The sequence below is a fragment of the Mus caroli genome, chromosome 11 (genome assembly GCF_900094665.2).
Source record: "Mus caroli chromosome 11, CAROLI_EIJ_v1.1, whole genome shotgun sequence".
Taxonomy (NCBI): Eukaryota; Metazoa; Chordata; class Mammalia; order Rodentia; family Muridae; genus Mus; species Mus caroli.
The window spans coordinates 67,875,890-67,895,460 of record NC_034580.1 but is presented as its reverse complement, the minus strand read 5'-3'; the positions used below and the strand labels follow the sequence as shown (position 1 = coordinate 67,895,460).

The 19,571-nt window shown below is 50.4% G+C and overlaps 3 protein-coding genes across 6 annotated transcripts in view; 1 reads left to right on the top strand and 2 right to left on the bottom strand.

Moving 5' to 3' along the window:
• Positions 1 to 438: 438 nt before the first annotated feature.
• Positions 439 to 5,357, bottom strand: Tax1bp3 (Tax1 binding protein 3). Of its 2 annotated transcripts, XM_021177835.2 has the most exons (5): positions 5,260 to 5,326; positions 5,102 to 5,152; positions 1,979 to 2,098; positions 1,679 to 1,756; positions 439 to 1,396 (listed from the first exon to the last, which is right to left on the bottom strand). In XM_021177835.2, the coding sequence occupies exons 2-5, from the start codon at positions 5,138 to 5,140 to the stop codon at positions 1,259 to 1,261; spliced, it is 375 nt and encodes a 124-aa protein (XP_021033494.1). In that variant the 5' UTR covers positions 5,141 to 5,152; positions 5,260 to 5,326; the 3' UTR covers positions 439 to 1,258. The 2 variants fall into 2 exon arrangements, with proteins under 2 accessions (XP_021033494.1, XP_021033492.1); XM_021177833.1 differs by having other exon boundaries at positions 5,102 to 5,357.
• Positions 5,358 to 5,399: 42 nt separating this feature from the next.
• Positions 5,400 to 6,921, top strand: Emc6 (ER membrane protein complex subunit 6). The gene is made up of 2 exons (XM_021177836.2): positions 5,400 to 5,504; positions 5,691 to 6,921. Exon 2 carries the CDS (start codon positions 5,739 to 5,741, stop codon positions 6,069 to 6,071), a length of 333 nt encoding a protein of 110 aa, XP_021033495.1. The 5' UTR covers positions 5,400 to 5,504; positions 5,691 to 5,738; the 3' UTR covers positions 6,072 to 6,921.
• A 2,970-nt stretch (positions 6,922 to 9,891) lies between these two features.
• The window catches only part of P2rx5 (purinergic receptor P2X 5), a 13,340-nt gene continuing 3,660 nt past the window's right edge, over positions 9,892 to 19,571 (bottom strand). The window contains exons 2-13 of one of the 3 annotated variants that reach the window (XM_021176647.2): positions 17,861 to 18,011; positions 17,256 to 17,327; positions 16,617 to 16,692; positions 16,434 to 16,530; positions 16,197 to 16,277; positions 15,788 to 15,926; positions 15,251 to 15,384; positions 14,906 to 14,999; positions 14,724 to 14,789; positions 12,459 to 12,541; positions 11,524 to 11,691; positions 9,892 to 11,084 (exon numbers count right to left, since the gene is read on the bottom strand). In XM_021176647.2, the coding sequence (XP_021032306.1) occupies positions 10,940 to 11,084; positions 11,524 to 11,691; positions 12,459 to 12,541; positions 14,724 to 14,789; positions 14,906 to 14,999; positions 15,251 to 15,384; positions 15,788 to 15,926; positions 16,197 to 16,277; positions 16,434 to 16,530; positions 16,617 to 16,692; positions 17,256 to 17,327; positions 17,861 to 18,011 (1,306 nt within the window). In that variant the 3' untranslated portion in view covers positions 9,892 to 10,939. Of the gene's footprint in view, positions 11,230 to 11,523; positions 11,692 to 12,458; positions 12,542 to 14,723; positions 14,790 to 14,905; positions 15,000 to 15,250; positions 15,385 to 15,787; positions 15,927 to 16,196; positions 16,278 to 16,433; positions 16,531 to 16,616; positions 16,693 to 17,255; positions 17,328 to 17,860; positions 18,012 to 19,571 lie in introns of all 3 variants that reach the window. The other 2 variants (XM_021176648.2, XM_029483236.1) reach the window with 2 other exon arrangements.

Here is a 19,571-nt window from a genome sequence, read left to right as displayed (position 1 = left end):
ACCTTTTCTGGCTTGGCAGCAGTAGGCAGGCTCCTGAGAGGCATCTGCCTAGAGTTCCCAGCTCACCACTGAGCCAGTTCTTGGCCCCTTGCATTTTTCTCATGAACCCGAGTGCCCATGAGGCCCCACTCAGGTGGGAACTGAAGCTAGGCTGCACAGAGGCACGTGAAGGTTTCACAGTGACATGTAAGAACAAATATAATTGAGACTTCCCATAACTGTAGTAAGGTGCTTCTAGACGTTTCCACAAACTTCGTCTCTGCAAAGACACAGTGTGTCCCCAGTGAGCTTTCTAAGGTACCACCAGAAACATGGTTTCCACACACAGAGACCTAACAGGAGTTGGGCTTCACTCCAGAGCAGCAGGGGACAAGTTAGCCATCTGTAAAATATACCACCCTCCAAGACACCTCCCCAACATCGAGCAGAAACCCCTGGTGAATTCCAGCTTTGTTTATTGGACACAAGTGTTGAACATGGGATAGCATCACACTGCCCCATTTCCATAGTAACCAACTGTCTTGGTCACATGCTACAAGTTGCTGCTTCCTGGTGTGTGAATTAGTAAGCTAAATTCAAACAGATAAAAACACTTTTGTACCAAAGTTGTGACTTAAAAAATACAAAAGCTAGACCCACAGGTGCAGAGAAAAATGTCAATCCTGAGAGCTGCCTTGAAATGTCAGTCTTGAAACTTGTGGGGAGGCCAGCACCCATTAGGGGAATGAAGGGAGTGGGAGCCTGCCCTCTTCATCCAGGTGGGCTTCATACTGTCTCTGGCATATGTGGGTCCAGCCCCAGGCTGGGCACCATGATGAGGGAAGCATAGGGAGAGGCACTGAGAAGATGACAGGGCAGGGCCAAGCCCTTCAACCAGAGCAAACTGGGAGAAAAGGACCCTACTTGGCACTTCCAAACTTTTGGCAGCTCTAAGAGGTGTTTCCTGACTGCCCAGCCTATGCTGTGGCAGAACCCATAGGAGGTCTCTGACTGGGCCTACTATGGTTACTGAAGACTGGATACTACTCCAGGCCTTATTCCCAGTCCTCAGTATCCCAGGAGAAAGATCTGGTCCCATGGCCTCGGGCTGGGAGGTTGAGGGATAAGAAGGTTGGCTTGGACCTTTGGGATCAGCTGTTAGCCCTCAAAGCTGGGGCCCAGCACACAGCAGAAGCCAGAACTAGATACAGACAGAGCGTGGATGTGTTCTCACTATACAAAAAGGTCAGCGGGCCCAAGTCTAGACGGTGGCTGACTGCTAAGACAGCATGGACTGCTGTACAGCCTTCTGCAGAGACTGCCGAGTCACCAGCAGGCGGACCACCTCCTCCGAGCGCTTGGTGAGCCGCTTCCGAGCCTGGTCGTGAGTGACCATGGTCATGTCCCAGCCGTTCACCTAGCCCAAGGAGAAAACACAGGCTCTTCACCCTCTACAATCTGGAAACAGGGTTTTGAGGGGCCCAAGCTACCCAAGCTAATATACATACCCTAAAGTTGAGTTGCCAAGCATTCTAGCAGAGGCACACAGGATAACCAGCTCCTTTGGATGCAATATCTGCATCGCGTCCAACACCCATTTCGATGAGCTGCTCCTCTCTGACCCTAGGTCAACCCTCAACCCCAAGTGCTTCAGCCCCTCTCACCCAAACCTTGTTTTCCTCCTTTGGGACAACCGTACCTGCATGATCTTGTCTCCAATCTGCAGCCCAGCAATTTCAGCAGGACCTCCCTCTGATACTCGTGTGACGTAAATGCCCTGGGAAAAGACAGCGCAGGTAAAGCCCTGTGGTCACTGGATTGGGCCAAGAGGGGATCAGTGTAGCTGCCCCTGGGATTTTCCAGCCTGCTGACGGGCGGCCACCTCTGCTCTTCCAGGCTGTCTCAGTGTGCCTTCTACCTAATCCTACCAGATCATTAAGGATTGACTAGGATCAGCTTCTGTTCCCCACAGGGAGGTCTGGGACCGGAGCCCTCTCACCTTGTCTGTTTTATCTTCCGAGAAGGGATTCTGAGACGGGTCCTGGTCGATCCCACCTCCAATACTGAAGCCCAAGATTAAGTTCTCACCTTGACGCAACTTATGAATTTCAACTCTTTGCTGGTAAAAGAAAAAAGCAAATTGAGGGTAATGGATAGGTAGGTGGGTGGGGCAAGATCTAATCTCTATGCCCAGCAGCAACCTCAGGCTGCTGGGCCAGCTTAGAACTATGCTAAGAGTTCAGAGCCCTCTGCAAAAATCCAGCTGGCTACCTATCTAGGTTGGTGGTTGGGTCTAAACCAGCCACAGGGACCTCTACAACAGCCCTTTGCCTGCAACTTTTCACACCCATTTCCCATCCCTAATCAATATGTATTCTGATGGTACTGTGGCTACTATAGAAAAGACACTCATCTTCGTGAGGAAGGACCACCCAAGACAGAAAGGATCAAGCCCTGAGAAAATGCAGACACTTGCTGAGGCAGCTCAGATTGCTGAGCAAGCCCTACCAGACAGAGATCATGCAAGCCGGGAGGTGCATGGGATAGAGAAGAAACTTGCACAGAAGAGAAAAGAAGGGATTCCTGGCCAAGAAGACTGGTGTGTATGGACTGAAAGGGTGTAGGCCTAATCATAGCATCTCTCCAATCCTCAGGACCTGTTCTTATGCCGTTGTAAGAGAGTATTCCAGGATTCTCTCAAGCATACTCTGGGGTTAAGGTCTCCAATTATGCAGGCTTCTTTGAGAGCCCTCAGAAAGCATCCTCCAGCCACCAGGGGTTACCCCCCAATGTTGAGAATTTCAACACAAAGAAGTGTGGGGGGGTAACTTTCCAGACTAGGAAAGGCTTCGACAAAAGTATCATTTGTACCCAGCCTTGGGAAATGGTCCTGTCACCACCTGACCTCGACCTTGAGCCTACTGGAATTCAAAGAGGAGTTAGGAGTAAGGTTAAGGCATTAGCACTACAATGGCCACTGGAGCTGATAACTCATGGGTGGGAGATAGAGGCCTGAGGACATGAGCTGCTTACAACTGGTGATCCGTAGACAAGGACTGACCATGAGGAAGTGGAACAGAGCACCCTGGCATATAGCTAGTTTTTCTCTACCTGTGGGTTCCCTGGGGGGCATCGAATGACCCTTACAAAGGGGTCACCAAAGACCATTGGAAAACAGATATTTAGCATTATGAATATTTTTGTTTATTTTGTTTTTCGAGACAGGGTTTCTCGGTGTAGCCCTGGATGTCCTAGAACTCACTTTGTAGCCCAGGCTAGCCTCAAACTCAGAAATCCGCCTGCCTCTGCCTCCCAAGTGTTGGGATTAAAGGCATGCGCCACCACTGCCCAGCAACATTATGATTCTTAACGGTAGTAAAATTACAGTTATGAAGTAGCAACGAAACTAATTTTATGGTTGGGGTCACCATAACTTGAGGAGCTGTATTAAAGGGTGGTGGGATTAGGAAGGCTGAGATGACTGAGAACCAGTCAGGATAGATGCAAGCGTCGACCCAGGTAGACCAGTGTCATCTGCACAGGCTTCCAGGAGGCAGATCAGTGGGGCTAGAGTTCAGAGGAAAGCTTTTGAAATGGTTTTAACAAAATGGCTGGAACAGAACCAGGATGCTAACTCTACCTGAGGGGGTAAGACTGGGAAGGAGGCACCTCCACCCCATGAGCAATCCGAGACTGAGAAAGGCCAGATCTGCCTGCTTATGTTCAGGCATGCACCTGGCATTAGGATTGGAGGACTGTGGTCTTACAGCTTTAAGGAAGACTCTGATTGTCCTGCCAAGACGGAAGAGGATAGAAAACCTTGATGCCTAAGGTCCTTTCACCTGGGGCTTCCTGTCCAAAAGTGTAAGCTCCTCCAGGCTTACTCCCACACACACCTTCCTTCACTTCCACCAGCAAGGTCCAAAAAGAGACAAAGTCCTAACTTAAGGGAGAAGTCAGGCAGCAAAGTGGCTCTCCCTAGGTCCTAATTACACCCTCCTTTTCCAGATAGGGTCAAACTCGATGATCTTTCTGGGGCAGCCAGTGAAGGATCCTAGAAAAATCAGGCTGGTACAAACCGAGTAAAAACTGGGATATCCTAGCCGGAAGCTCACCTTCCCAAGCCACCTTTATCAGTAGCTTTGTTGTCCCCACCCTCCAACACACCCATCTAACAAAGTCCATCCCTATGGTTCCAGCTGGACTGTGGAGCCAAGTCACACCTGTAACTCCAACACTTGGAAGGCTAAGAAGGGAGAACTGCCAGAAGATCAAGGCCAGTTTAAGCTTATGAGTAAGGCCCTGTCTGGGGAGTGATCTGTGTCCTTCCTAAAAGCTTCCTTTTAGGAAACTGGGCACTGATGCTTCTCTCTGGGATTCAGCTGCTCAGAGTTGGCCAGCGCCTCCATCAGACTGTAACATCTACCCCTCCATCCTGCTGCCTATTCAAATACACCTGATTGATACACAAGACAAACCGAGAAGGAGGCCCTGGAAAGGTCTAGAACCTTAAGTGTCATGCACAGGACAAACACTATGCATCAAGGGCTGAGTACCCTAAAAAGTTCAGAAGACCAAGCCTTAGCTCTCGAGGGGTCTGTCCCAAGAGCAGCGAGGCCGGAAGAGAAGCGGGAAGGGGGGATGCACAAACTCTGGCCAGCCCCACCCCCTAAATCTCCTACGGCTCGGCGGCGGCGGCAGTGTGCCGGCTGGAGCAGAGGAAACGCTTCCTCATTCCAGAGGCTGCGACTCACGGACATCGGCGCCCGCCCCCCACGGCCTCCCAGCTGGGGACAGGAGGCCCAGGGCAGGGGAGTTTTCTAACACTCCCGCGGACCAGCCTTTCTCCTACGTCCTCCCGGTCTGCGCCTAGTAAAAGTTATCCACCCGACGGCGGCAGTGCACAGGATCTGGCCTCTGCCCAGGGTCCCGGGAGGCTCTTAGGTCCCAGCCACCTCTCCAGGCCAGGGAAAACTGCAGCACTGTTAAGCAGAAACGGCCACCGGAATATACGCAGGAGCCCCCGGGTCCTATACTTTCTCAGCCTGTCTAGATGTCAGTTTGCCGCTCTGCGAAATGGGGGTGAGCCAAGAGGAGAAGGAGCCCGCGCAAGCGCACTCACCACTATGGCGGTGACAGGCTGGCCCGGGATGTAAGACATTTCGACCGAAATCTGTCAAGGAGACAGCGCCCGGTGAGACCCCCAGCGAGAATGCCCGCGGCCGCGCCCTCCCTGGTTAACAAAGGGCAGCCCTGCTCAGCCCGCCCCCTCATGAATACTTAAGAAGTCTCTAGCCAATCAGCATCTGGAGCGCTGTTGGGCTTTCCGGAGTCCCCCGGACTTGTGTGCTAAAGTGGGGCGGGAGGGAAGAGCGCCCGAGGCGCAAGCGTAGGAGGGCGGGGCCGAGTTTGTGCGCCTGCGCAAACCGAGCCCTCCCAGCAGCCTCCAGCGCAAGATGGCGGCGCGGGGCTCGCCGCTTTTTCCTGTCTGAGGGAACACGAGGGACTGTGTCGCGGCGTCTCAGGTAACTCCGCGAGCCTGTCGGGCGTGTGCTGCTGTGCTGCTGTCCGGGCCCGCACGAGCCTCAGCTTCGGCGTGCAGTGGAGGTCAGAGGCCCCCAGCACGGCGTCGGAGGTCCCAGGGGGAGGAGGCGCCGTGCGCTCAGCTCGCCGGGCTTCGGGCGCCACTTGTAACTCGATTTTCTCCACAGCACCGCGTGAGTCGGCGAGAAGGCAGAAGCGGAGGCCCGGCGGGTGCGATGGCCGCGGTGGTGGCCAAGCGGGAAGGGCCGCCGTTCATCAGCGAGGCAGCCGTGCGAGGCAACGCCGCGGTCCTGGATTACTGCCGGACCTCAGTGTCAGCGCTGTCCGGGGCCACCGCCGGCATCCTCGGCCTCACCGGCCTCTACGGCTTCATCTTCTACCTGCTTGCCTCCGTCCTGCTCTCCCTGCTCCTCATTCTCAAAGCGGGCAGGAGGTGGAACAAATATTTTAAGTCACGAAGACCTCTCTTTACGGGAGGCCTCATCGGAGGCCTCTTCACCTACGTCCTCTTTTGGACCTTCCTCTATGGCATGGTGCACGTCTACTGAAATGAGGGCAGGGGTGACTTTTAAAACAGATCGGCAAGGCTCTTGCCAGAATTAACACCGGGTAGACTGACTTAGTTTTTAAATTGTTGGAATTCGCTGCTTGTTCTGTACTGTTATAATTTATATCTGAAGACAGAGCCTGTAATATTATTCTTCAGATTAAATGAAGTGTGACACCTTGTCGTTCTTTGCTTAGCCAAGCTTTGAAGTCGGCAAGATTTGCTCCCTGGAGAGCAAGTACGAGGCCACAGCCTGTATATTTTTTTGGATTTAACACCTAGTCCAAAGGGACCTCTAGAGTTTACATGAGAGAATTTAACGTGAACATCTTAAGAACTGGTAACAGTTCGTGTTACTAAGCTTTCTCTGTGTACCGGCATTGTGTGTTTTCATTCTCGCCAATAGCAATGAAGATGTTACTGTTAACTTTCTGTTAATGAAAAACCTGAAGCACAGAGAGGTTGGTTGTCTCTGCCAGAAGTGGCTCATCTGGAAGGGGGCAGGGCCGAGGTCCAGTTGCAAATCCGTTTGCTTATGCTGGATTGGATAAGAGTCCTTTTCTAGCACCCCCTCCCACTAACCACTGCTTTCCCACATGAGTGAAATCAGCTAAGTTCCAGTTACACCAGGTTTAGCTAGTTGCCTTTCCTATAACAAAAAATGCAAGCTATTTTTCTAAATTGTTGTCCTCTGGCGATTAGGTTATGTGGACATTTAATCAAATGAGTTTGTTTCAGTTGAAATGCCTCTGACTATATGTTCATTCGTAATCCTTCCTTGAGAGGAGGGTTTTAGAATGAAGTACATGTTTAACTGAAAAAATAAATACTTGTGTTAGACTTGTAGTGAACATGTTGCGCGTGGAATTTGTAGTCTTAACTGGGGAGATGGCATTAACTTGGTTTTACAGATAATATAGATACCATGAAAGAATACCCAAAAGCACCAGGTCTAGACTAGGCTTGGGAATGGAGTCAAGGAGTGCTTGAGGGAATAGCATTATATCTGAGACTAGAAAGCTAAATAACAGCCAGATAAGAGGAAGAAGAGCCTTTTATTAGGCCATAAGGCAATCCTGACCAGGTAGTAAAGACCCAGGGAGGAAGTTGGCCTTGATTCCATGAGCATTTAGAGGAAACTAGGAGCAATGTGTAATGGCTCCCCCCCACCACCACCAACCCCCTCCCTTTCTTTTTTTAAGGATACAAGAAATTGAATTTAAGACCTCTTTCTCTGTAGATGGTCTGTGCCTGAGCACCCAGGCCTGAATCCTGGGCCACAGGCTTGCCTCTCATTCCAAGAAGCTGAGGTCACAGCTTTTCCTCCCTGTCACAAAGTGCCCACTTCTAAAGATCCTGACATGCATGGTTTATATAGCCCTCACCTCCTCGGGGACTTCTCTTAGGTGGGAAGGAAGGGCTCACTCCTGTTGTTGAACAGTAAATTTGTTGCTAATGTTGGCTGCTTTAAAAATATGTAATGACTTTTTATTTACCTATCAGTTTTGAGCAGAGGGTCAGTTAATGTCAAATGCTTCCCAGCATTTATCCAACGAGAAGTAATGGTTCTATCCGTTTTTATTCTAAATCCTATATAGGTACGTATGCCTGCGTGTTGGTGGGTATATGCAAGTGCCCATAGAGGCCAGAGTTATCAGCTCCCCTGGGGCTGGAGATACAGCTATGCTAGGAACAGAACTCCAGTCTTCTGTTAAGAGAACAGCAAGTTCTCTTAACCACTAAGCCATCTCCTTCCTTGTCTTTAGCATCTGTTCAAGAGTCTCCTTGGGGCCAGCAAGGTGGCTCAGCAGGTAAGGGTGCCCGCTGCCAACCTGATGACTGAGTTCATCCTCCAGCACCTACATGGTCTAAGCGAAGAACCAACTCTGCCTTCACAAGCACACTGAGGCACACACACATAAATGTAAGTTTTAAAAATTCCCCACGCTTTGATTTGCATCTCTTCATGATAACAAGAACAGAATGTCATACATTTCTTATTGTTTCTTGTTTCTACCTCGAAAAATGTTTTCCCCTGCAGGGCATGGTGACGTACACCTTTAATCCCAGCACTTGGGAGGCAGAGGCAGGCAGGCGGATTTCTGAGTTTGAGGCCAGCCTGGTCTACAGAGTGAGTTCCAAGACAGCCAGGGCTACACAGAGAAATCCTGTCTCGAAAAAAAAAAAAAGAAAAACCAAAAAGAAAAAAAAGTTTTCCCCTACATGGGGTAACCCTAAAGGGAAAAACTTCATGCCTCTTATTATTTTAAAACCAAGTTATAGTGCTCTCTCATGGCTGATTGTCACATTGACAGCACCCAGTATATCAGTTTCTTGTTGGCCCACATCATGATGCTCCCAAAGGTACGGGATAACTTGTAGGACAATACTAAATGTCCTAGTTTAGGCTAGGGACTTACGCAAAGAATTCCTCAGATCCTGGAAGGTCAAAATAGGAAGGAACTCTTGGGCTAAGACTGTAGCCAATAAGCCAAGCAGTGCCCAGAAAGGAATAAAAGTGTTTCCCCAAGTTTAGGAGTTCAAGTTCCTAACTCAGTTCTTCAGTTAAAAGCCTGGTTTCACCTGTGGAAACTAATTCAGATCAGGAGTTCAAGGCAAGTCTGGGCTACAGAAGAAGACCCTGCGGGTTTTGGTGGGTTGGTTTTTTTGTTGGGTTTTCTTATTTTGTTTTTAATATAAGCTGTTTTCCATATGATGGATGAGCTAGCTTAATCAAGGTTATGCAGAAGGCAAGAAGTTGGGGTGTGGAGTACTCGGCAATTTTGGCAGAATGGTCAGCCCTGTGAGCAACTGGAATAAGATCCCTGGTCTTTCTGAGCCCCCAGCACCCTATTTGGTTCATGATGCTGAGTCTACAGGTGTATGCCAGCTCCCCCAACTACCAGGCCCCTTCTGTAACCATCTGTAAGGGTTCTGCATGTGGTGGGTTGCCTTTCAGAGAGAAGCTCCATAGTGTCAAAAGAAGCACTCAGATATCCATGGGATAGATGAAAGTGAGCCTGCTCCTCAGCCCTGTATTTAAATGTGTCCCAAGTCTGGTTTTGACAGGGAATTTGGTCTTATATGAATAGATCATTTTCCAAAGGAATGGCCAGATGCTCCTCAGAAAAATGAAAGGGTTAATAGAAAAGGTTGTCTTTTTCTTATTTCAAAAAATAAAAACCAGGATCTCACTATATACTCCTTCCTAGCATAGATTAGTTCCATTGATTGGGCTGGTCTTCAACTCAGAGATCTGCCTGCCTCAACCTCCCAAGTGCTGGGATTAAAGTTGTTCACCACCATGCCTGGCTACTTCTATGTCTGAACCTTTAAATTTTGAATTAGATTAGGTATTAACCTCATCAAAATGTTTGAATTTAAAAAAAAAAAAAAATGAGCATACTGCTGTCTTCCAAGTGGAGATGGGAAGCCAGGTGTAGTGGCTTTAGTCCCAGCACTTAAGGGGCAGGCAGTTATCTGTGAGGCCAGCCTGGTCTGTATAGAGAGTTCCAGGATAGCCAGGACTACATAGAGACCTCCTGTCTCAAACAAAAACAGGTGGGGAGCCGGGCGTGGTGGCGCACGCCTTTAATCCCAGCACTTGGGAGGCAGAGGCAGGCGGATTTCTGAGTTCGAGGCCAGCCTGGTCTACAGAGTGAGTTCCAGGATAGCCAGGGCTATACAGAGAAACCCTGTCTCGAAAAAAACCAAAAAAAAAAAAAAAAAAAAAAAAAAACAGGTGGGGATGGGAGAGGGACCCTCTTGGCCTCAGGGCAGCATGTGTAAGTCACCCAAGCTGACATTGACAACAGTGTGCTTGCAAGTCACTTTGGAACTTGAAGAAACTCATAAGGGAAGGATTAAGGAGAGAGGCCTGCAGCCCTGCACTTTTGTCAGGCTCTCTGGAGCATGGATGCTGGTCCATGGACCCCACTTTGGGTTCCATGAAATGAGATGCAGTGGAATAAGGAACTGGGGCACAGGTCAGAAACAGCTTTTCAGTGAAAATTATCCTTTATCTCATTAGCACATCAAGGCTGGGCTTCTGAGAGCAGGAAGGAAGTCAGACAGGTACTCCCAGCACCAACCAAACAGCAAGTGCTGAACCACACAAACAAGTCCATGTCTCACCTGGGCAAGTAAGTCAGTTTCCAGAGCCACGCTAGGCTTCCGGTAGTGGCTGGCTTGCCTTCCTTCCCCAGTCTTACTAGGAGCCCTGGGTGTTTGCTCTCCCCTTAAGCTTTTTTCCAGGTGCCTCCTTGGCCAGCTTTACTTGTTACATCTGGGGGTGGAGCTAAGTGTCCCCTGGATGTCATCCAACAGCTTTTTCTGAGCAGCCATCTTTCTCTGCAGGGACTTGTCAAAGACTTGGCTAGAGACTGGAGGAAGGCCAGGCTGGCTGGGTTGACTATGACGTCTCTGGTGAGAGTTAACTTGTGTGCCCCCTGTGCCCCCTACCCTAGGGCCAGGTCAGCATAGCCTTTAAGTCTCTCAGATAGGACTAAAGTGCAGCATGCACCAATAAATGTGTACTGCCTGTATAAATAAATAAATGTCCAGCTGGGCTCAGAGTCAGGAACAGAAACCCACCACTGAAACCCCAGGCCTGCCCCTTCCCTGAGGGCCTGCCCCTTCCCTGAGGGCCTGCCCCAAGGCCTCCTTCCTGCATCCTGAGCTGCTTTGGCCACCAGGAAGCCTTCCATGAAATCTTGCAGCAGGATCCCACCCAAGCTGGGTGGAGTTGAAGGACCTGTTCTCAGAAGCCTCATCCTGAGCCGGCACCACCGAGATGCCTCTCCCCAGTTCAGAGCCTTGGCCTGTCCTGGCCCAGACATCTTTGACTCTGTTCCCTGCCAAGAGCTCTGGCTACGTCTTCACTGTTTGCAAGATCTGTGATGGCTTCATGTTCACGAAGGCATTCTCCTGGAGGCCAGACCTTGAGGGAGGGATGCACACAGAGGCAGAGAGAAGGCAGTCAGGAACTCTGGCAGGCATGGCCTGTCGCTTTTCTCTGTCAGTGAGCAGGAAGACATAGCCGAGAAGAAAGAACACTGTCTTAGCTGCAGCTCAGATGCATGACGGTGTTCAGACTGAGGACTGGGACTCACAGAGCCTCCCACAGCAATAGGGGGCTGTGCTAGACAAGCAAGGTGGACCTGTAGATAAGGAACTCATGTAGCCAGGCAGTGACAGCTCCGGGGATAGCTATGCTTAGAATCCCTCAGTCTGGCCTCGCTGCTACAGCCCTCAGCTTCCACCTTTCTCTCTTTACTCTGCTCCATCCCAGGCTATTTCTCATCTGCTTCCCTGCCCTGACCCAGCTCCCAGCTGGAGGATGCCCAACCTTAGCAAGGAAGGAAAACAGGGCTGGGAAAAGGACCACCCTAGGCCTGGGAGACTCCCTCTGGAGCGAATCCCAAGTACACCCTCTGCAGAAGCCAGTCCCTCACCTGGCAGGCTCGAAGAGCACCTGGCAGTTGCTATTCTGCTTCCTGCCACTCTGGGCCAGTTCCAGGGCCTGCTCGTCCTGATGAACCCTCTCCAGTGGCTTGTCCTCTGGCAGCTCCTGCTCCATCTCGTTGGCCTCAACCTCAACATTATCTTCCTCCTTCTGACCCCTGCATAAGATATGGCCACAACCTCCTTGGGGCACTCACAAAGAATTGTACCCTCAGTTGAGCCAGACTCCTTCCTCCAGCAAAGCGGCCTATGGCCAGGTGGGGCTGGACCAGCTAAGTTCAGGCTACATCTGGGGCAGTGCACACAAACCATACAAGTCCATCCTGCACCCATAGTCCATGTTGCTGGGGCTGAGGAAGCACATGCTACCTGACCCAGTTCTTCATTCTAGTCCCAACTCCTCCAGAATTCCTTCTCCAAGACCAACACAAGAACCCCTTTCCCTTCCTGCAGACTCAGCACCTTCCCGTGCTGTCCAGTGTCCCAATGCTAAGTGCACATAGACACACACACACACACTTCTTCCTTCAACCCCAGGCCTCTAAGAACCAAGTCCATTTTGTATAAACCAGTGTTCTCATCTCAGAGAAACTGAAGCCCAAAGAAGGCATGGGCATGTCTAGAACCCTCCAGTAAGCTAGCGCCTATAAAGAAGGCATGGGCATGTCTAGAACCCTCCAGTAAGCTAGCGCCTATAAAGAAGGCATGGGCATGTCTAAACCCTCCAGTAAGCTAGCGCCTATAAAGAAATCTGTCAGGTAACCTAGGAGACTTCTTCCCTGGGTCTTCTGAACCAAGTTCAGTCTTATGAAGCAGGTCCTCATAGCATGCCACATACACACCCAACCCAGGACTAGCCAGATGGGGCTCTAAGGCAGGGGCTAGGGGAGATCCTCTTGGGCCACAGAGTGGAAGGTTAACTTACCTCACTTTCTCAAACTTCTTGTCTCGGTAAAACTCGCTCTTTCTGATGAGGTAGATAAGTACCAGGTCACAGAAGAAAGCCCCCTGCAAAAGAGTTGGGAGCTATGACTCAGAATCCTAGCTTCATACTGCTTGGAGCCTGCCACAGCCCAGGAGCAGGGCACCACATGAAAGATAAAAAGACAGTCCAGAAAGAGGTGATGTCTGGGAGAACAGAGCCACCCCATGGCAGGTACAGCTTAGATTGGGGCAATGCTGTCTGATTCCATGGATCAAGTTCCCCTCTCTGCCCTGACCAGGTCTGATATTGTCAACGTGCATTTGCTAAGAATCTACCATCAGCCAGATATGCACTAGCGTGCCAGAGGGATGTAGACTATAGAGACCTGGGGACTCCCTCTGCTACCAGGGACAAGTGGATTATGATGTGGAGCCACTAGTCCTATAATGGAAACAGGATCGAAAGTGGGTGGAACATAGTAGCATTCACTCAGTCTGGGGACCAGCACCCAGGCTGTCTTGAGAGCTGAAATGGAGGCCTGGGATTGCATTGCATAGGGAGAAGCAGGTTTGTTGTCACCAGAAAATGCCACAGGGGGCTGGTGAGATGGCTCAGCGGGTAAGAGCACTGACTGCTCTTCCAAAGGTCCTGAGTTCAAATCCCAGCAACCACATGATGGCTCACAACCATCCATAGTGAGATCTGACGCCCTCTTCTGGTGTGGCTGAAGACAGCTGCAGTGTACTTATATATAATAATAAATAAAATTAAAAAAGGAAGGAAGGAAGCCACGGGGCCTGTGTGAGAAGAGCAAAGGATGCTTCCAGTGGGAGTGAGAACCAGCATGTATGTCTATGGAATGCTTTTAGGGATGCTGGTCCTAGTCCTTTACAGGGAGGCAATGTAATGGTTCACAGAGCCCTCTGGTACCCTGGCTGGAAGGCATCTTAACCTCAACAATAGGGACGCTACAACCCTGGGAAGCCTGAGCTAACCCAATCAGGGTGGACTAATCACTGAGCACAGGCCTCAGAGCTGAGCATGTTGTGTGTTATGCCCGCCTTCTCCAGCAGAGGGCTACTCTACCTTTAGTACAGGGATGGAGAACTGAAGGCAGAGGAGGCCCCAGTGGAGCATCTATGTTTTCCTCAACTTCTCCCTGCTTCACCACCACCCTCTGCTGCACCCATTACCTTCAGTCCATGGCCGTGTTCTCAGACCTCCAGACTTTCCCTACATTGTCAGAGAGCTATGCATGCACAACACAGCCAGGGATCCTAAAAACGACTGCCTTAGTCAGGAATGCGCCACTTGGGGACCACTCTGGTTTGGTTTGGTTTGATTTGGTTTGGTTCAGTTTGGTTTTCAAGACCAGGTTTCTCTGTGTGTCTCTGGCTAGACTCACCTCAAACTAAGAGATTCCTCCTGCCCCTGCCTCCCAAGAACTAGGATTAAAGGTGTGCACCATCACTGCCCGTTAGAGATCACTGTTAATCCCTGTCAAGGCAAGTTTCTCACTCTCAATGCAAAGTCAATCCTGGGTCCTGAGAGAAAATCCTTCCATGGCTGCTTGGGTTGCCCGGGCAGAGGGAAGAGGTTTCAGGAAGCCATGGCATGGAATTTGCTGTGCTGGCATGAACCCCTAACAATGCCTCCCACATTTAACCTCCTCCCAGAAGCACCAGGGAAGTATCATTTGCAGGAAGCCCTTCCCTACACTCCAGCCATTTCCTACCATAGAAGCCACAATGGGTGGCTAACCACCCACCCCAAAGGATTACAAGACTGTCTCCCCTGCTTCTCATCCTTTGAACTACAAGTTCTTAGCTGGAGCCCCCTTTTTGAGCAACCCAGCTGTGAGGAGGGGCCTACTGACACTTAGTGGGTAGAAATCAGGGATTCTTAAGCACAGTGCACCGAACACCCCCAAAGCAAAGAAGTCCCTGGCCCCAGCAGTGCCCAAACCAGCATAGCCTCATCGGTTTCCCATTACCAGAACCGGAGATGGAAATGTTTAGACACAGGATCCCAAAGATCCCAGCCCACAGCAGGACTAGAGGATAATCCACCTGTGTGCCACACCATTCAAGCTCACAGCCAGGGCTACGGGCAGACAACGCCCTCTGGGGCAGCTGGCACGGTGTAAAATCACCTTTGTCCCTGTGACCTCACAGGCCTCCTGGGTTCTGGGCTCTGCATGCTCCTGCCAGGCAGTTAGTGACTTCCCTGTCCCTAGGGAGCCAGTAAGGCAGGGGAGATACTCACAGCACCCATGAGCGCCAGCCCAGAACCAATGTTGATGACTGTGGGGATGATGTTGAATTTTCCCGCCTGTGAGACAGAAACAGACAGACGAGTAAGGCAAGGTGGACCGCCGGATCCCCAGGGGCTCTCCAGCCTCCCTGACCCAGCAACCATCAGGCCCTGGAAAGAGAAGAGCCACATACCTTGCCATTAACTATCACATCAAAGCGGATGCCATATGCTTTCATCAGGTCACGGAACTCTACCCCATGAGGGTCACGGTAATACCTGGCAAACCTGGGAGACAGGGCCCAGGGGACGCTCATCCGCCTGTACCTTTACAAAGCTTGGGGGGAGTCTCAGCAATACAGGATCTAGAGCTGCTCTAGGAGTAGGCCCAGACCTGCTCACTGAGGCAAATACAAAGATTGGGCTTTCCCAGCATGCTTAGTACCAACCCCTGGACCCTGAGAACGCTGGTGGACTTGACCCAGCAAAGGATACAGTAGAGAGTCAAGGTCACCAGGTAGCACAAAAAGAGTCGTTACCTGAAGTTATACCCAGAGGAGATGGATTGTGTGTGTTTGTTGTCCAGACGGTTGAAATAATAGTGTGGGTTGCAGTGGGAGGCAGCTTTATCAAGGTCACAATCCCATTCAATGTGGATTCCTATCACACCGCCCTTGATACATGAGACAGGGTGAATGCTAGAGTTATCCATAGATGGACAGAAGTCACAGAGCAGCCCTTTAGGAGAGCCACACGAGTCAGCCAGAGGTCTGGTAGGACCACACTTTACACACAGATCAGCAGGCATCTATACGTTCCTTACGATTGTTTCTGGTGATGCCCTGGGATCAGAAAACAACCTAGGGGGCTCTGAGTCAGCCCCACTCACCCACCCCAACCCCTACTGAGTGCCTGACACAGCCAGCCATGTGTCACAACTAACTCTGAAAATAGAGAGCTCCTGAGGACAAGGGGACAATTCAGGATCACCCTGGCCCTAGAGGCCCCTCCATCTTCCCCTTCTCAATGCAGCACCCAGGTCTCCAGGGAGGGCTCCCTGAGCACACATCACCCACCTTCAGGGCTATGTCCTGGAAGTCAGCCCCTGCCCAGCGAACAATGGACCCCAGTCGGAAGATGGGGCAGTAGAGATTGGTGGAGCTGAAGTGACAGGTTTTCAGGAAATGTTTGTCGCCTGTTTCTAGCACATTGGCTCTGAAAGGAAGCCATGACACGAGGTTAGGACGCTTCGTTGCTGAGCCCAGGCCCTTTGCAGGAAGCAGTGGGTCCTTTGCCAGACGTGGCCTCCCCACACCCCCAATCCCCCTCGTATCTTATTCCTCTCAAGAACAGAAACCACCCCCAAGCAGAAGAAAGGGCTCCCCTGTTTATTCAGTCATGTATACACACCATGCAGGGCTTCAGCACAGCCACAGAGAGGGCCCTCGGCCCACCTCCCCCTCCAATAGCCGAGCCCCCACCTACTTGGAGAAGTTGAACTTGGGGAAGCGAATAAAGTTCTTTATGAAAATGGTGAAGCCTTCTGCGTCCTTCAGGAGGGGATCCCTGAAAACCAGGCCAGGGAAACCTGAGCAGGAGACCTGCCCCTGCCCTCTAGGACTCCCCTGAACCTATGGAGCAGGGAGGCCTCTGACCCCAGATGTAAGCACCCACTGTGTAAGGAAGAGTGTGTGGGCAGCTCCTCTGGGACCACCCACTCACATTGGCATGGACTTTGTCTCCACTGGGCACCAAGCAAAGATCTCACAGGTGCCCCGGGTAGAGTTCCCCACCCGTAGACAGCGACCAGTTTTCAGTCCTGCAGAGGAGAGACAGGCAATGCTGTGTGCCTTCCTGTCCATGCGCCTTTGCCCTGCTCCAGCCCCAGCTAGTCCAGGCCCTCACCGTGCCCCGCTACAACAGACTCCCCAGCGTGACAGTCGGTGTCCTCTGAACACTCGCCATCAGGGATGCCCTCACGCTGCAAGGAAAGAAAAGGATCTGCTAATAAAGGTTTCCACCAGCCCAGGACCAGGTCGCATCAGAGACAGAAGAGGGCTCCCCCCTGGCTTGAGGCCGCATGCCCTTTGAAAACCTGTTTCTCAGACTAGCAAAAGTGACTGGGTAGTTAACCTGGCATCTGTCATGAAAGCCTGACACCCTGAGTTTAATCCCTAAAAAACATGGTGAAAGGAGAGCACCAACTCCTGAAAAGTTCTCTCTCTCTCTCTCTCTCTCTCTCTCTCTCTCTCTCTCTCTCTCTCTCTNTCTCCCCCTCCCCCTCCCCTTCTCCCTCCTCTTCTCCCTCTCCCTCTTCCTCTCTCTCCCTCTCCCTCTCTTTCTCTCCCTCGCTCTCTCTCTCACACACACACAATATGTAAAACTTTAAAAAATATATAAGAAAACCCATTTATCTCCCAAAGCATGTGGTAGCTATACAGCATCTTGACACCCTTGGAGCTAACCAAGCCCCTGCTTCCAGGGGGACTGTCACCACAGCCAAGGGCTTCCCAACCCTCCCACCACACATATGCCAAATCAAACCTCAGCACAGATGCCCTGCCGCTGGTTAGGAGTCACGATCAGGTTGGTGACCACGAAGAAAACGTTCTCCCCCTGAGGAGCCAGACAGAGTTTGAGAAATCTCCTCTTGGCCTCTCGGGGAAGATTCAGCCTGGTAGAAAGTGGACCTCTGCATGGGGTTGGGAACAATGGGGGCCACAAAACTGAGGGTCATTGTCCATCTGTCTGATGAGCTCATACTTTACAAGTGGATATCTTTTTTGGGTTACTTACAGCTTCACAAACCCCAAACACTCTCACCCCATAATTCTGTGCAGACTTCAGCCCTGATTCTACACCAGGGCAGCTATGAACAAGCTGAGGAGATATTCCCAGGGGTGCTAGGATATAAGGGAGGAGTTCTCTGTGCCAGGTCACCCTGAGCCCCATGTGGTCTCAACAGATACCTAGACCACTGAGAACAAAAGAAGCCAGGCCTGGTGCAGAAAGGGAGACAGGGACACCAGGGTTTCCGTCTGCATGCTGAGCCAGGGAGACAACTGATGCAGTTCTCTGGGCACTTCCTATGTGACCCACCCAAGCCACACCTCACCAGCCCAGGTCCCAGGGACAGGTGGTGATCTGACCTGAGACGGAATGACAAAGTCTGCCACATCCCAGAGCCGTTCTCCAAGCATCGTGGTGTTGGTATAGGCCACCCCCTTGACTTTGGTGACCACAGCACTCTGCAGGGAAGTATCAATGTCCTGATAACTCTTCTTTATCAGAAACACCCATCTGGAGAAATATGACCAACAGGCAGGTGTCAGTCACAGGGCTGCCCAGGCCCAGGCTGGAGTGAGAACCATAGTATGTCCTAGACTGGTGGGAGCAAGAGCTCAGGGGTTCACCTGCCCTGCAAGCATGCGTTCTGCAGTCGGTGTGCTAAAGCTGGAAAGTAGACTGTTGAAGGCCATCCTGGGTACAGGGTGAGATGCTATCTTTTAAAGAAAATCTGGGGCTGAAGAGTTGGCTTAGTGGTTAAGACCACCTATTTGTCTTGCAGAGCATCCTTTTCCATTCCAGGCACCTACATGGTAGTTCACAGCCATCTGTAACTCCAGTCCCCGTTGTGACCTTAGGGATGGGAACCAGACACACAAATGGTGCACAAACCTACATTCAGAAAAAAACATTCATACACATAAAATAAGAAAACTGGTACATCTAAAAAAGAAAGAAATGGCTGGGTGGTGAGGTAGTCTACCCCTTTAATCCCAGCACTTGGGATACAGAGGCAGGCGTGTCTCTGTGAGTTTGAGGCCAAATTGTTCTACATAGTGAGTTACAGGACAGCCAGAGCTACACAGTGAGATATTCTCCTCCCCCTCTCATGTGTGTGTGTGTGTGTGTGTGTGTGCATATATACACATACACACACACACACACACACACATATATATATATATATATGTACACACACACATATATATATATGTACACACACACACACACATATATATACATATATGACATTCAAGGGTAAAGGGGTTACCTGGCATGTATAAGGCCTTGGGTTTTGCACCAAAAACAAGAAAATGAATAGAAACAAATTAAGTCTTGTATTCTTTTAGACTGAAAACATAGCAGGGCCAGCAAGATGGCTCAGTAGATAAAGTTACCTCTAAGGTTGATGTTCTGAATTTAATCCCACACGAATGATAGAACAGACTCCCACATGTGCACTATGACACATACCTACCCATACACATATATAATAAGTAAAGTAATAAGAAAAAAATCACAGGACTGAAGAGATTGTTCAGTGGTTAAGAGCACTTAATGCTCCTGCAGAGGACCTGAGTTCAGTTCCCAGCCCCTGCATCAGGTTGCTCATATCCACCTGTAAGTAAAGTTCCAGGGTGTCTGACACCCTCTAACCTCCATGAGCACCAGCACACAGTGCACACAAACTTATACAGCCTCATACACATAAATACAAAATAATGTTGTGGTGTATATCTTTAATCCTGGCATTCAGGAGGCAGAGGCTAACTTGTAGTTAGCTATCAGTTGGAGCTCTAAGTTGAGGCCAACCTAGTCTCCTAAGCAAGTTCCAGGACAGCCAGAGCTACACAGAGAAATCCTGTCTCATAAAACAAAACAAAAAACATACATAGCAAAAACAGAACAGCAAAAAAATTTGATTTCTCTTTTAAAAAAAAAAATAATATCCACTGATAAGTGGATATTAGCCCAGAAACTTAGGATACCCAAGATATGAGATACAATTTGCTAAACGCATGAAACTCAAGAAGAACGAAGACCAAAGTGTGGACACTTTGCCCCTTCTTAGAA